The 15983-nt window shown below is 41.7% G+C and overlaps 1 protein-coding gene across 1 annotated transcript in view; it reads right to left on the reverse strand.

The window, feature by feature from the left end:
* Positions 1-15739, reverse strand: part of LOC139639465 (insulin-like growth factor 1 receptor) — a 56607-nt gene extending 40868 nt beyond the window's left edge. Inside the window, exons 1-2 of the mRNA XM_071513567.1 lie at positions 15435-15739; positions 7161-7724 (exon numbers count right to left, since the gene is read on the reverse strand). Coding sequence (XP_071369668.1) covers positions 7161-7724; positions 15435-15525 — 655 coding nt within the window. The 5' untranslated portion in view covers positions 15526-15739. The remainder of the gene's footprint in view (positions 1-7160; positions 7725-15434) is intronic.
* Positions 15740-15983: the final 244 nt, after the last annotated feature.

Raw genomic sequence — 15983 nt, forward strand, 5'->3', positions numbered from 1 at the left:
ATACAACACACAACTAGGGTTGGGAGTTTGATTTTATCAAAGTCAATTACTTAACATTTCCTTCTTAACAATCCAATTCTTTAGTGGTTCCCTTATCAGTTTTTCTCATATCACCTATACAGACCTTTATTGCACTGCAAAAAAATCCGTACCTGAACTGACTGAAATTCAGCTAAAAATCCCAATTACACTGAAAAAACCCCCCAAAAAACGTAACTGCTCATATGATACCGTTTTATTATTGTGTTACAATAAAACTGAACTCAATCTTTTCGTAGTGTTCAGTTCAGTTCTCTGTGGTATAGCAGCAGCTTCCTTATAGCGGCTATACTCATAGCAGCAGAGCAACTAGACTTTTTATGGAAAAGTAGCCACACTTATCATCTCTCCTTTCTCATGTTTCCCCTGCTCACTATGTTGCTACATGCTTCAGCAACAAGGAAACTGCTGCTGTGCTGCGGAGAATTGAACTGAATTGAACCTACTGTGCTGTCTGAGACTCACTACACCTCAGCTGCTCACACAGCAGACCAGGGAGGAATGAAGAGAGAGAGATGATAGTGCATTAAAAACTGCACATTTTGTTATTTATAAAAAAAAAAAAACTGCAGAAAAGAAATTGGGAACTGATAACGGGAATCAATCAGGCAAATGTGCTTCCATACAGACGGTTCTGGAAACAGTGAAACCAGTTCCTCAACGGAACCAGGTCTCAGTTCCCAACCCTAAAGACAACACAACCAAACATGACCCAATACAACACATTATAACACAACCATACACATAACACAGCATCACATAATAACCCATCCCATCCCAGCTACCCCATCCACAGCATGCTGGGAGAGAACAGAAACTCAAGTACAGCAGAGATGGTCTACTACAGAAAAATCCAAAAACATTGGTGAGACAGAAACTGGGAAAAGGCTAGCTCAGGTTAAGAAAATATATGTTTAAAAACGGCCTCAGATTTAGCACTAGAGAAGCACTGAGCAAATAAACACTGGATGTACCACAGGTTGTCTGCCACATCCAAAACCAACCAGAAAACAGGACTGGGAGGGGGGCTGGGACTGCATCCACTACTCACTCTCTCTCTCTCTCTCCCTCTCTCTAACACTCTCTCTCTCTCACACACACACACACAGACACACACAGAGAAGTGTGTGTTCCTGCTAGGTAGCTAGTTGTCACACACATTACACCTGCAATGTATTCAGCTTTTAAATTTATATTTTTGCTCAAAAAAATACTTCTTAGTCATCCACGATTATCATTCAAGCTAAGAAGGTATTTTTATTATAATGTTGGTGATCTAGAAATGATCTAGAAATTAAAATGTTTTTACGTACAAGTTAAGCAACTTTTTGGCATTCATAAATATTCTCTTAGTAGGTAAGAGAGAGCTTGGGAACACTCTTTTCAGCATGCACAAATGTTGGTGTCAAGTTAGGGCACATGGTTTTAAAAAAAAAACTATTTACAAGACATTTGCAGAATGAAATAAAGATTCTGTTAATAAATTTGTTTTAGCTTCCTTCAACCATTATTTGATCAATAATACTCCTCTCCTAGGCAATGCAAAGATTGTTCCTTCTAAGGAAATTAAATAGCTTTGACGTGAGCAAAGAAGTCCTGAGGATGGTTTACACTAGTCTAGTGGAAAGTATAATTTCCTACAACATTCACATGCTGGTACGGAAATTTAGGGGCAAGGAGCAAAAGCAAGTTCACAAAAATAGTTAATACAGCCAGCAAGATTACACAGAACCCCCAGAGACAGCTGGTGGAGCTGTACACCACACAAACCAGGAGGAAAGCAACATTAATAGTTCAGGACCCTTCACATCCTTTGTTTACTGAATTTGAAAAACTCCCTTCAGGAAGACGATATAGGGTACCCATAGCAACGAGAAACATTTTTAAGAGATCTTTTATCCCATCCTCTGTCATCTTACTAAACAAATGACCTTTTATTGGATATTAGTGACTGCTGCTGTCTTATGTCCGTTTAAGATATGTATTAATTGTTAATACTTTAGCACTTTTCATCCCAACCGTTTACTACTACAGGCCCACTTATTCATTGTCTTTATCTCATGTATTCTAATCCATGGCAGAGGAAATTCTTAAGTGTATGTATGTCTGTGAAGTAGGGCTGAACAATTAATCGATATTTTATCAAAATCGCAATATGGCCTACTGCAATTTTCAAATCGCAGGAGGCGCAATATTTGTTAAAGGCGAAATGTGTCTCAAAATACCACTTTAAATTAAATATTGTCATGCTGCAGAGATGTCCCGGTCTACACATCATATTCTACAGACTTAAGAAAACATCTTTATTTGGTACAGATCCCCGCAAAAATCACACCATAGGCTAGTCATTTTAATACGTTTTTCAATGAAACTGACAATAATGATGTAAAAAGTATCATTCCCTCTAATATCGCAAATCGTATCGCAATATCAGTCAAAATAATCGCAATTATATATATTATAGATATTTTTTCAAAATCGTTCAGCCCTACTTTGAAACCAAAAGTCTGTGAAGCCAAAGACGAATTTCCATGTGAGTGGACAATAAAGATGTCCAATAAAGATGTCTAATCTAATTTGCCAATAGCACAAACTGAATTTAAAGAACAAAGTTAACAGTAAAAAAAGAAAACATTCATGCATGAGCCCTATTGTCTTGTAGGGAGAAAACTGTCATCTTAATGACTAAAATGTAAATGTAAATGAGCAAATGCTGACATGTAAAAGGTGGTAAATTAGTCTAGTGTCAGGCTGAATAACTGCCCTGATGATGATCTTCCTCTAGTTTAATGTGTAATCCCTCCAGCCAGGGGTTAACAAAAGACAAAAAGTCCTTCCAGTAACCCCAGAAGACCTGCTTTGTACTTTAATGATGTGCTTTCATCTCCCCAGACCATACAAAGCACCAGAAAAACATCCCCCATGCTGTTCAATGAGTGAGCATGTGTGTGTGCGTTTGTGTGTATGAGAGTGTGTGAGAATGTGTATTTGCTTCCCAGCATGCACAGACATGGCTCTCCTTTAGAGGCTTATGAGTTATGAACGAGACAAAACATCCAAACCAGATTCCAAAAACAAACGAGGGAAGTAAACACTGGAGAATTTAGCCCCCACCACCGCAACGAGCGCACGCAGCTTTCCCAGAGAGGAAACAGGTTTTGAACCCTACTCGCCTGGTAATCATTTTATGAATGAGTTCAGACTGAACGCGTGAGCTCTCTATTGATTCAGTGAAAACAGTGCTGGTGTTTTTCCTTTACGTCACAAATCAATCTGATGAACGAATGACAAATCAATCTGATGAATGAACGGAGGAAAACTTGCTGCTGAACACCTAGTTGAGCCTTGTGCTGACACTGGGATGTTATCAGGAGGGAAAAATGATAATAATGATAATATGGTCCTCTATTGCTTCCATCCAAAGGGAGGTCCGAGTGTGTTTGCTGCTGCTGGCACCAACGCCAAGTAAAGAGAGATGATTCCCAGTATAGCAGCATCAGCCTTTACCCTTTTCATTGGCACAGACTAAGTAGGAACACACGGGACTCTATATACCATAGAAAGCCTCTGATCTGTAGGAGGTCCGGGACCTGCCAGAGGGGATGAACACTGTGTGGACTGCCAGCTCAACTACTCTGGCTATCTGACTTCCTCCCTTTAATGAAACCTGGCTTTACTAGCAATGCACCGCTCCTATAAACTGCCTAATAAATAGCACAACAATGCAGCCTCCGCAGAGAGAGCAGTAGGGCTCACATTGTTTGAGATCAATTCTGTTTTAAGTCAGCGGTGGCGACTGATGGCTCGTTTGCCCCGGCTGACACACTCCCTTTAGAGCTCAGTGAATTGGCTTAAACATCCTCACAGAGTCGCTCTTATTATTTATTTACACTGACTGCTAACAACAAAACATGTCATCCTCTTGGATGGGAAGACGCTAACTGGACACAAACGCATCAGCTGCCTCAAAGTGTCATCTGTCCTGCCAGTCAGGTCCTGTGACATGACCTGGGACAAACTGGGACCAGGAGGCATTTAGGAAAGTGTGATCTAATTATCTGGAGCCCCACGCTCCAACATAGTGGAGCGGATGAGTCCCTTTCTGGAACTACATCTATCTTCATTGTCCTGGGATTCAGTCCCGACAGTTTTCCCTCCTGTGTCCCTCTCTACTTTCCCACTGTCTAAATAAAGAATAAAAATACTAAAGGCGGACTACTTAGTCTCCCTTTAAGGAAAAAACAAAAATTATGCATAGCCCTGAGATTCTCCACACAGACACCGCTTTATCTGTGCTGACACCAGCCAGTCAAAGCACCAGTGGAGCAGAGGTGTGTGTGTGTGTGTGTGTGTGTGTGTGTGTGTGTGTGTGCATGTGTGTTGGGCTCTGGCATCATAGAGAGAGGGTGTGTGGCTGGCAGAGGAGGAAAGTTCATCATTGCTACAATTTAGTGGCAACTGAATGGAGTCCAGCACAGAGTAGAGCTGCTACTAACAGCACACAGGAGGGAAGCGGCTCCAGTAGTCATAGCAGGAGTACTTGTAGCTGGAGTAGTAGTAATAGTAGTTTTAGTGGTGGCAATAGTTGAAGTAGTAGTAGCAGCGGTAGTAGTAGTAGTAGTAGTAACGGAAGCAGTAGTAGCAATAGCAACAATAGTAGCTGAAGTAGTAGTAGCAGTAGTAGTGATAGTAGTAGTTACCACAACAGTAGCAGCAGTAGTAGCAACAGCAGTCGTAATTCTGTTGGTCTTAGTGGGAGTAGAAATAGTAGTAATAATTGTATTAGTAGCAGCAGTACAAGTAGTAATAGCAGCAGCAGTAGTAGTAGTAGTACTTTTAGCCAAGGCCTTTAGTATTGATAGCTGCTTAACAATATACATTTATTCTCTGTCCTTCAGTCACCACCACTCCTCCCCACACACACACACACACACACGCAATATGGAGGACAGTATGGCAGAGTGCAGAGAAAGCTGAGATATTCGTAAGTGTCTAGTCTCAACAGAGTGGAGTTAACAGATAGAACAGTCTTTTATCAGGAGACATTGTTCTGTTGTCAGGTCTTGCATCTGAGAGGTCAACACTTTAGACAAACTATGGATTGTCAACACAGTGCTGTCACCCTTGACCTGCTTACTACTGGTTGCTGGTAATGTTGATAATAATAAGGAATTGAAGCTTATTCTACTACTGACTTAACTGGATAAGAGAGAACGCAGATGTTAATGTGTTGTTGAATCAGGGACGTGTTGTGAAAGCTCAGTGCAGAGTTGAGGGTGGGGCAGGAAGGAAGACAGGTGGCCTTGATACTAACAAAGACACAACAGTAGATAGGGCTTTTGGGTAGTCTCACTGTTTTACCAGCCAACTAGATGTTTAGAATAGGACTCCAAATGATGGTTGGTTATAAGTAGAGGAGGCTAATTTAACTGGATCTGGCTAGCTGTCATTTCTTATTAGGTGCTAAACCTGGTCTTTCTTTGGACCAAATACATGACATTAATAAAACACAAGGCTTGGTTGTCTCCCCTGTCACAACCACACACACACACACACACAAAAAGTTAGTGCTGAATGTTGTGCTTGGTGCATGGCGTCTGTCAGGACCTCCAGACGCTTCAGCCAGACAATACACAGAAAGGGAGGAGGATAGGAGGAAGAGGAGGGAAGGGTCATCCAGGTGCAGGCTTTATGTTATCATGGAGTTATTGTGGACTATCTATAGTGTTTCCCTGCTGACTGGAGAAACAGTAGATATGGCCGAGTTCTGCTCCACCCGACACCTCCTCCATCCATCCAACACTTCCTCCTCCACCAAACTCCACCTTCTGATTTATTCTCCAGCATGCCCACACTCCTCCCCCCTCCCCCAACCCACAAGGCAGGCGAGGTGTTTGTGTGTGCGTCAGACAGAAATGTTTATGTGTCTGTGTGTTTGTCTGTATATCGATGTGTGTGCATCTGTGTCTGTGCACGCTAGCGTATGTGTTTGTGCATGTGTGTGTGTGTGTATGTGTACATGCATGTAATACAGGCCAGTCCTGCGACAGTCCCAAGTCACAAGACTGAAAACATCAACATGCAGAGTCAGCAGCAAGGTCGCCGGTCGGCACGGAAATAATTCAGCCAGACATACACACTCTGTCAGCCGAAACACACCGTCTGAAACACACCATCTAAAACTCCACTGAAACACACCATCGAAAGGCGCGTTCACACAAGCATGTTTGGAGCGGTTTGTGTAAACACTGGAGCGTTTACTCCTTTGGTTCTGTTTGTTTGATCAGGTGAGAACAATGCCATTTGAACTTGGGTGACTCTAAACAACTGCATTGAGACGCCTGAAAATGCAGAACTTGGTCCTCTTCCATGAGAACTGCAGTGCATTGTGTTAGGAAGGAGAACACAATGCAAACAGACTACAGGAAACAAGCCAAAAACATATGGTTTTATGGGTATAGGTAAATGGATGTTGACATCTGATAGCCAACAGTTACTCATGTTCGAAAGGACTAGCATAACAATATGAACTGAGGGCAAATCGCAATCTGGATTGATGCTCATGTTCAGCTATTTATTCATATGCTCTTAACTGGTATGAACACCAGAGAGAGTAAATTACAGCAAAGAGCACAGACAAGTCCATCATCGTATGGGGACTGGACTTGGATTTGTTTTGACTACCCCCCTCCCCCCCTCCCCTCCAAAAGCTCCCAACTCACGGGATGACAGGTTACTAAAACTCTGTTAAATATACAAGCTACATGAGTCCTTGTGACTTTTGCTTATAAGCCCTGATTCGCTTGGAATTCGGCTTGGAATTAACCTAAATGAACCAAATACAAAAACACATCAGAGTGGCCTTCTCCATCTTGTCACCACACAGCGCTGCAGCCAAAACAAGACATTACTGTAGCAGCAAATAGGTGCCAAATGTGTCCTTTGGGTCCAAGCTAATAGCAGCAACTGTGACAGGTAACAGACCACAGCTGTACGCGCAGAAGCTTTCATTACACGTCCAAATCCACATCTATGCAGAACAGGCCAAAGGCTAAACTGTCTGCATGATCTAATTCCAACTCAAATCCCTGATGTGCTATCATGTGCTATTGACAGCTTACCTTTCTGGCAGTAGTTGGAGTTCCAGCATCGGTAGCTGTAGTTGTCATTGAACATGGTCCTCCTGCACTGAGGGGTGTTCTCCATGATGCCTGGACAAACGTCACCGCACTCCTTGGACTGCTTGTTCCCGGCGATGAAGTTGTTGAACTCGGCGTCCATGATGAGGGACCAGTCCACCGAGTCCAGGTAGCAGAGCTCGGGGTTCTTCTCGATGCGGATGGCGCCTCGGGTGATGTTCCTCAGGTTGTACAGGCCGATGTCCTTCAGGCTGGTCATCTCGAAGATCACCAGGGCGTAGTTGTAGAAGAGGTTGCGTCCGCGGATCACGGTGAGGTTGGGAAAGAGCGTGCTCAGGCTGTCCAGGCCCGACACCCGGAACAGCAGCAGGTAGTCGGTGATCATGGTCAGCTTGGGGAAGCTGAGCGAGCGGAAGACCTCCTGGTTGACGTTGTTGTTCTTGTCGCCGATGAGGAGGATCTGCAGGTAGCCCTCCACCACCGTGCAGTTCTCCAGGCGCCTGAACTCGCTGATGTCATTGCCGATGTCGATGCTGGGGCCGCAGACTGGACGGAAGGGGGAAATAAAGGGAGAGGGTGAGGTGATTGAGAGAATACAGTTTTTATAGAATCATCATCACAATATGAGGTCTTCATCTTAGCTAAATGTTTAAGTTTAACAGCAACACAACCTCATGAAAACACTGTAACATCATCAGGTCACAACTGTCGTTTTTACAAATAATTCGGTCACTGAAGACATTTCAAAAGCTGTTTACACACTCTCTATGCAATGAATACCAGTTAAATATGAGTTATTACAAAACAATGTACTCCATTCTTGAAATACTTATATTTATAATGAGATGTGTATCCAATACATTTTTCAAATATTGATAGTACACTTGAGCTGTTGACAGACCATGTTTGCCTTGCAGTTCTCTCATTTTCAATGCCAAGCTCAATACGGTGTGACAAAGTAAATACTTCAGTCAGGTTCCACTCAAGCATAGGTTAACAGTGTAATGAAGCTTTGATTACTCAGCCTACAGGCTATTGTTGCTCTTATGTCCACCTAATGTCACCACAGTTTATTGTTCATTATCTGCTTTTATCAAGCTTTAATAAAAGCACAACTTCAAAGGCCTAGAAATGATTAGGCTATACTATAAAAGACATCATCCATAAAACACCTGGACCCTGTCAGCTTATCAAATATACGCTGAAGTGATGAAACAACGTTTTTAAACAAGGATTAGGCAAAGTGGATTATGTGGTAATGTTTTTGTAAGTTCTGTGACAATATCATATTTCATAAAAGACCTAAGTTGTACAGTGTAGCGCCCCCCCGTTGAAAGACTGTCACCCTGATACTGGCTTTGCTCACATAGTGGGCTATTGGATTGAAGACTTATCTTCAACAGAACTGTAATGTCTGAGGTTCTGATCGAAGGACTGATGGTATATGACAGCTAAAAACAAGTTTTTTCATGTAGGCTATGTTGAGGCTGGGAAGGTTTGTTCACATTTTGTTATGTTTTTAATCACTGGACTAAAACTGTATTTTGGGTTCTGGCTGATTAAGAAAGGTCTAAGAACACTAAAAACCTACATTTTCATTTCTGAATATAACCAAAAGTTAGTTAAACAAATTGGATATTTTATCATTAAAAATAGTTGATAATATGTAGCCTATTTTTGCACTCCTTTCCAGTCTGTCCATACTGATTCAGTAAATCATAAGTGTGTCTGGGTATCAAGAAAATTATACCCATCTGTACTGTACCGATTGTTGGTATTGATATTGATTTTAAAGCATCAATTCTTCAAAATATTGGATTCTCACAGTGGGAGCTCAGGTTTTCTACAAGCCTGAAGGCATTTAACAGTGGAGCGTGGTCTGATTCTATTTGGAAAAGGAAACTGCACGTACAGAATAATATCGACAACAAAGATCTGGAATCGGTGTGGTCTGTGAAGAAGCAGAACCCGGAACAGAAAAAATTCCCAACGACTATTTGTAAGCCTTGGTACAGAATTCGTTAAGAGCGCGGTGATGATAGGTCTTTACCTCTCCGACTGACTCCCACCTGTGCGCTGTGCTCTAAACAATACTTAGCCTGAAGCCCCAGCAGCACCCACAGAAACATGGAGGTCATTATCACACATCAACGTGAGGAGGATTCAGACTTCAAAGGCCGGAGGGCAATGAGTCATGGAAAACTCACACCAACAGGCTAGCAGGTTGTCACACTACTTGTTTAATGTTACTCTAAAGTTTAACGGTACGAATGTGAAGCGGGGAGGTTCTGGGAAGACCGTGCACGCTCAGCAAACCTTTTCAAAAAAACATGCATGTATAAACTGTTTTCTTAATTACACCTTTTGTATGTAAACATTAGGACTGGCAATACATGCCAAATGACATGCCAAATGATGAACTTAATTTATGGCAAGGGATGGAACAACTACTTCATTACCTAGTAAAACCTGGAGCTGGAACAATGCGCAGTAGTTACATTCCCACAATAGGAGTCCGACCCTTTTACAGTGTATGGTCACACCACAGAGCTGTACACATTACTGTATGCCTTTTCCAAGGTCCATGTTAGTACTGAGTGTAGTATGAAATAAACTCATAATCAAAACAATTATCACTCTTTTCTTCTCCATCTCTCTAGCATTTTATGGCAAATAATGTAATAATATGTTTTATGCATCATGTTAAAGAGTAGAAAGAAAAAACAAACACTGCTCTCCTAACTGATGTTGGACGTTATATTCAGAATAGTAGCATGTGAGGACAGCTTCTAGATGATTCAGACTAAATAAAGATCACCACAAACAAAGTTAATCCCTACCACACTGGAAATTCTCCTAAAAAGGTTCAATCCAAAATACGAGATCAGTTACAGACAGCCCTGCTGATACCAAAGTCTGTACTTCTCCAAAACACAGAGGCAGGCCACCTGGGCCTGAAAACTGACACAATTTGATAGTTTAACTAAGCACATGCCACTATTTAACTTGTAATAAATATGCAGTACTGACATCAAAATAGGCATAATTGACTTTTGACTTTGACTATTTGTGCTGTTTCTACAGACATGTGACAAAGACTTTTGAGCAGCAACTAGCAAGATATCTGAGGAAACTATGCAGCAATGCCACACAAACAATCTTTAAAACAAAAACATCAGCGTTTACTGTATTTTAAACTGGCTCTTTAAACTGTTCACCAGCCACTACCCTGGTTTTGTAGGGCTCCACAATGAGTCATGTATAACTGTATATCCTGATTTTATTTTCCACAGTCAATAATCATACAATATTGGTATATCAGGAGTATTAAAACATTTAATTTAATTTAGAATGCTCACTGTCATTATAGTCAAAATATTAATATAAGTTGCCAAAGTACAGTAAAATAATTTTGTTCCTCAAATCATCAAGACTAATGTGATTAATACTCATGAACACAATATCTAACAAAACCACAACTTTCTTTTTAGCCATAATTATGCAGTCATATGGCTTTGAAATCAGTCCCAGTCAATGAGTCAGTTAATGAAAAAACAGTTCCAAAGATAGACTCAGGTTACATTGTTTGTATGACACTGCTCTCATGTAAGCGGCAGGTAACTGACAAAATAAAGGAAACATACGTAGTTTACAAGTACAAACTATAAAGCAGGGGCTAGTCACATAATTACTCAATGAACGTTCCATAACACATGATGCTTGTGTGAGAGAGTGGCATCCCTCCAACAGAGTTCAGTCACTTGTGTAGGGTTGTAAAGGGAGGTGATATTCCTGCTAATTTACAGACATTCTCCTTGGTAGTTTTCCATGATGGTATTTTTCAAATAGGTGGAAAAACACCGTGCATATTAAATCAAATGTGCAAACTCTCTCACTTGATACCAGGGTAGATGTATCAAGCTCACCTGTTCCCTAATTAGCTTTATTAAAAATGCCTGCAGTTACAGCAGAGTCCTAAAACACAAAGGCAAACACAGCAATGTTTTCATGCATTGTTTTCATAATGTGGGCGTTGTGAGGCCCTTTGAGCCTGTAATTGTGATTAAGGGCTAAACAAACAAACAAACTTGACCTGACTTAACACCACATCCATTTCAAAAAACGAACTGAGGTACGTTAAGTTTCAGAGCATTTCTACTTCTTTTTTATCCAATTGAATGCCTAGCGAATTTATAGAAATCAAAAATAAAATGAACAGCATAAATTCCCAAAGTTTCCAGAAGGTTCCAGCCCTACTTGTATAATCAATGCCAAAACACATTAAAGCTGTTCTGGTGGCTTGTCATGGACCAGTGCCCTAGTAAAACATTTTACATTGGTGTTTCCTTTATTTTGATATTTCACCTGTAATGCTGCTCATTTCAACAATGTTCATTTTTATAATTGAGGACGATTCAATTCTCACATAAAAGAGGGTTAAGAGCCGGAGGCATTTTGAATGAGACTGCTGTGAGTTGAAGTCTTCTCCAGAGAGGACGTCAGGGCCTTCGGTGTGCTATTACAAAAGGCCTTTGGTATGATTTAGGGCAGCCAGTGTGCTGGTATGGCTGTTATGTCTTTCTATGTAATCTACTTGTCAGCGCACACTGTCAGCAGCCCAGAGCGTGCTGCCTACCTGCTAATACAATCCACAACACCCGGGCCTGTAAAAAGACACACTGCCTTGTGACGTTACGTACCGCAGGTTACATCACCACAGCCAAACAGCTTCACCCTCTGTGGCCTCGCTGCAACGCCAGCATGGACGTCTTTCATGGGAACTGCTCCTCACCTCGCTCTCGAAAATACTAAACAAAGTTTCGGATCCAAATTGACGTCGTGCGCACCAGCTAAGTGGAAATACCGCTAGCAGGTGTAGCGGCTTAACCCCCCTCTGCTGACACATTTCACACTGCTGAGTACACAAGCCTATCTCCAGAGCTTTGATGGGCCTCCAGATCACATGTTTACTTTTGATAACCTTTCCCCAGCTGGCTGCAGCGCCCAGACTGTCCACAGACAACCAGAGGAAATCTGCAGGAAGCCACATTAGACGTTTCCTAAAGATACAGGAAGCAATAAGCCCTCTGAGCTGGTGCTTCACCCGCTGCCACTAGACTACAGCAAGCCTGTTTACTCCTCATTTCCATCCTGTTAGTGACAGACTGCCCCGAGGGGAAACCTATTCACAAATACTCTTCCACATGAGAGGCAAGGTGAGAAGGAATGAGCTGGGAAGCTTTGACAAAAGATCATTCTTGACAGATAGAACTCTCGTTAGGTTCATGTGAGAAGCCGTGGCTGGGTCTGCAGCAGCAGAGCTGAACTTAGTTAACCCAAACATGCCGGTTGGCCCTTAGCCCCGACTGATACAGCAAACCAGCAGAATATTCAGAGTTTGGCCACACAAGGAACCTTCAGATAGCTCCACACCGGAGTGAGAATAAACGTAGGATTTCGATGGGAGAACCTCTCTGCTGCTGCCAGGTTTGTCCTGTGACCGCTGGGGTTAACAGTAAACCCCATAACACACAGTTCACAAACTCCTCACTCTTTCCAATCAACAGAACCAAGTCTGTTTTGCTTGCGAATGTACTTTGGCTTGTTCTATTTTAAAACCCAGACCCCCTCCCCCTCATGATGAATGGGATGAATCGGGAAGCCTTGTTTGCAGTATACCTGGAAACATGGAAATTTTCTGGTGGTAACACATAAAAGGAGATTTTTTTTTTTTTTACAAAAATGCTATATGTTATAAGTTATTAAACCTTTTTACATTTTGAAAGTTTACAAGCTCACGGAGCATGTGAACTTCGGCACACCAGCACTATTAATCACTAGAACAGTCCTATTCCTTGGACTAAGCCATCTGTGTGGCACCAATTTGTGCTTCTCAAAAGTCTCTCAAAGTTTCAGTAGTTAGCAGTTAGAGTATAATTTACTTCAATGGGAAAACATCTATAACCTCAGCCCTCCTGTGGTCCCATGACGGGTATAATGGGACGATGTTGCTGTGGAACTGCAGCAGCCTGGCATCGCAATTTCTCATGCAAATATTTCTAAGGTAAAGGCATCTCAAATTTGATTAACAAAAGATAATAAATAATAGGTGCACACACACACAGTGACGCTTTCATACAAACAGTGCTCATTCCTGTGGTGTCTGTCAATATTGTAGGAGGATTATTAAAATGGACAACCTTTTGTTATAGACACCTAAACACACCAGAATCCTGAAAATTAACAGTCAAGGCTGTGTTGTGGATATCCCACTGGCTTTGGGTCTAGGTTTGTCTTACCAGGACTCTTGGAAATCTAATATTCTGTGATCTAAACTAAGTCTAAACCAAACTAACACCACTCACTTTATAACTGTGCTGAAACAATGCACACTCGAAGACCTCTAAGCGATTAGTACAGCAAGCAGAAACAGGTCATCATTAGGTTAATATGTTTCTCTGTGCTTCTTCCGTTATAAGAGTGAGTTTGCAGCCATTGACAATGGACAACACAAAACCAAGCAGCTGTACTTCTACCATGCAATGAATAAAGAGTAACATTTTACATATTCGTTAAAATACTGCTCAATGTTGTTTCATCGGTGTAAGCTCTGATGGTTTGCTGTTGGCCATCGGCATGGATGAGCTTTCATTTCAGCACCATAATGATAAAGTGTGGGACTGTGTAAGGCCTATAATATGTTATAATACAACATTTCCATGCACCAGCTTGCTACTGGAGGCGGTGGAGGCCATGTTGTAGATCTTTAGGTTTCCACGCTGTCATGAAGTGAAACCATTCCAGACACCAGCACAGTTTGTTAATGCCTGTCGCTGAACAACAGTAACGCAGGGCTTCCCAACCCTTTCTAGCAGGTGTGACCCTACGGAGGTCAACAAATTCCTAAGACTCCCACCAATTAAAATGCGTCCTGGCGTTGTAATGTTTGCTTTATGATAGAGTGCATAGAGCTTTGATTTCCAGGTTGCTCTTGTAAGGCTTTAACAGTGTCTTCCCATGCTCCGCTGTTCGCATGTAATTGGCAGTAGTTTTTTCTTTTTCATTTCAAAATGATTGTAAATATCACAATCATGGAAGGAGTGGAGGGAACTAATCTCTCTTTACCTAGCATTTTATTTGCGGAATAGTTTGGCTAACATAATCTTCATGACATAAATCTGTAGTGTCAAATTATTTAAAAACGTTCTTTTAAAAAGGAAAAAAATAAAAATTGATGCTATTCTGAAAATTCATTCATGTATTCATTGTCTTTAATCTTTTATCCCTATTCAGGATCACAGGGGGTTGGAGTCTATACCTTGGGTGGAAGGCAGGGAAACACCCTGGACCGGTCGCCAGTCTATCACAGGGACATACACTGAAAATGTAATTGCTTTTTGTTCATATTGCTGGTTGTTTGACGACAGCTCATAGTTGACCCACCATTTTATTTCCCACTACATCGCCGGTTACATTCCTCCTAGTTTTACAGGGAATACTCCCGGCACCCCATGTTCATATGAGGGAAGCGCACGTGGAGCCCCGACCCCAGGGCCGAGAGAGCCTGCTCACAAGTTTACATTCACCACTTGACTCACTTTGTCCATTCTGAGTCACACTCACTGAATTGAACACATAATGTGATAGCTTTGTTTTTAAAATATAGGCTATCTTCACTGCTTGACTTGCTTCCTCCATGGGCTGAGTCATAATAATGTATTTACCAACACATGTTTTAAATACAGTCTGCCTTTCCTTCTTGAGTCACTGCAAAGTATTCACCACATGATGTGGTAGACTTTAAAAACAAGTCAACAGCAGCCCCCCTACTAGGCTTACTTTCCCCATTATGAGTCATGGTAATGTACTCACCAGTGAGTATTTTAAAACCATGTGAACTACTCTTGTTTTCTCCTTTCATACAGTAAAGTACTAGGGTATAAAAAACACTACGTTTTCCCACTGATATTTCCTCCATCCATTAAGCAAGGCACAATGTAAAATACTGTTTTCTTACAGTAATGTAAATTCACATTATATTCTCCATACATACAGTAACTGTTAACATTATGTTCTCCATTCAAATATTCAATATAATAATGTTCACATTATTTGCTCTATGAACACAAAAATGTACTATGTAAAGTATGTTTTCACAGTCATGTAAGCTGATATTATTCTCTCCATTCATACAGTAATGTAGCATGAAAATGTTTTCCCAGTAAAGTAAGTTAACGGTGTTAGTGGCAGACTTACTCTCTGCGGTGGCGGGCCGGAGGCAGGAGGACAGACCCAGCATCAGACCCCAAAACAAGGTCAAACGCTCCCTCTCCATCCGAGACCTCATTCCTGGAGAAATAAATCCTTCCAGATCCTGTAAATAAATATGTTGACGAGAGGAAACGTCGGTAGAACCTGGTCAGGGTTGTTAAATAAAAGCTTTTAAACCTACAGCCAGTTTAGCCTTTAGCTGTTAGCCGGCTAATGGAGCTAATAGCTATAACAAACAGGCTAGCTGGAAAGCTCTCACAAGCTAATGGGAGTCCAGTCAAGCTCCAAAATCACCGATTTATTCCCTTGGACAGAAAATACACGACTATCATCATAGTCCCGTTTATTTCTGCCAACAATAACACCACGATGCTGTGTGCACAGAAACCAGTGCGGCTAAACTAGCGGTGGGGATTCCTCTGTAATCCGCATCTTCACACTCCATATCTGGAGGAAAAAACCTTCAACGTCCCGCTGCTGGAGACTCCTCAGTGGCTACGAACCAGGTCAAAACCCTGTCAAAACCGAGCTGGA

The sequence above is a fragment of the Centroberyx affinis genome, unplaced genomic scaffold, assembly GCF_046629955.1.
Source record: "Centroberyx affinis isolate AG114_WGS23_722 - 3 ecotype Tasmania unplaced genomic scaffold, CSIRO-AGI_Caff_v1 ptg007319l_1, whole genome shotgun sequence".
Taxonomy (NCBI): domain Eukaryota; kingdom Metazoa; phylum Chordata; class Actinopteri; order Beryciformes; family Berycidae; genus Centroberyx; species Centroberyx affinis.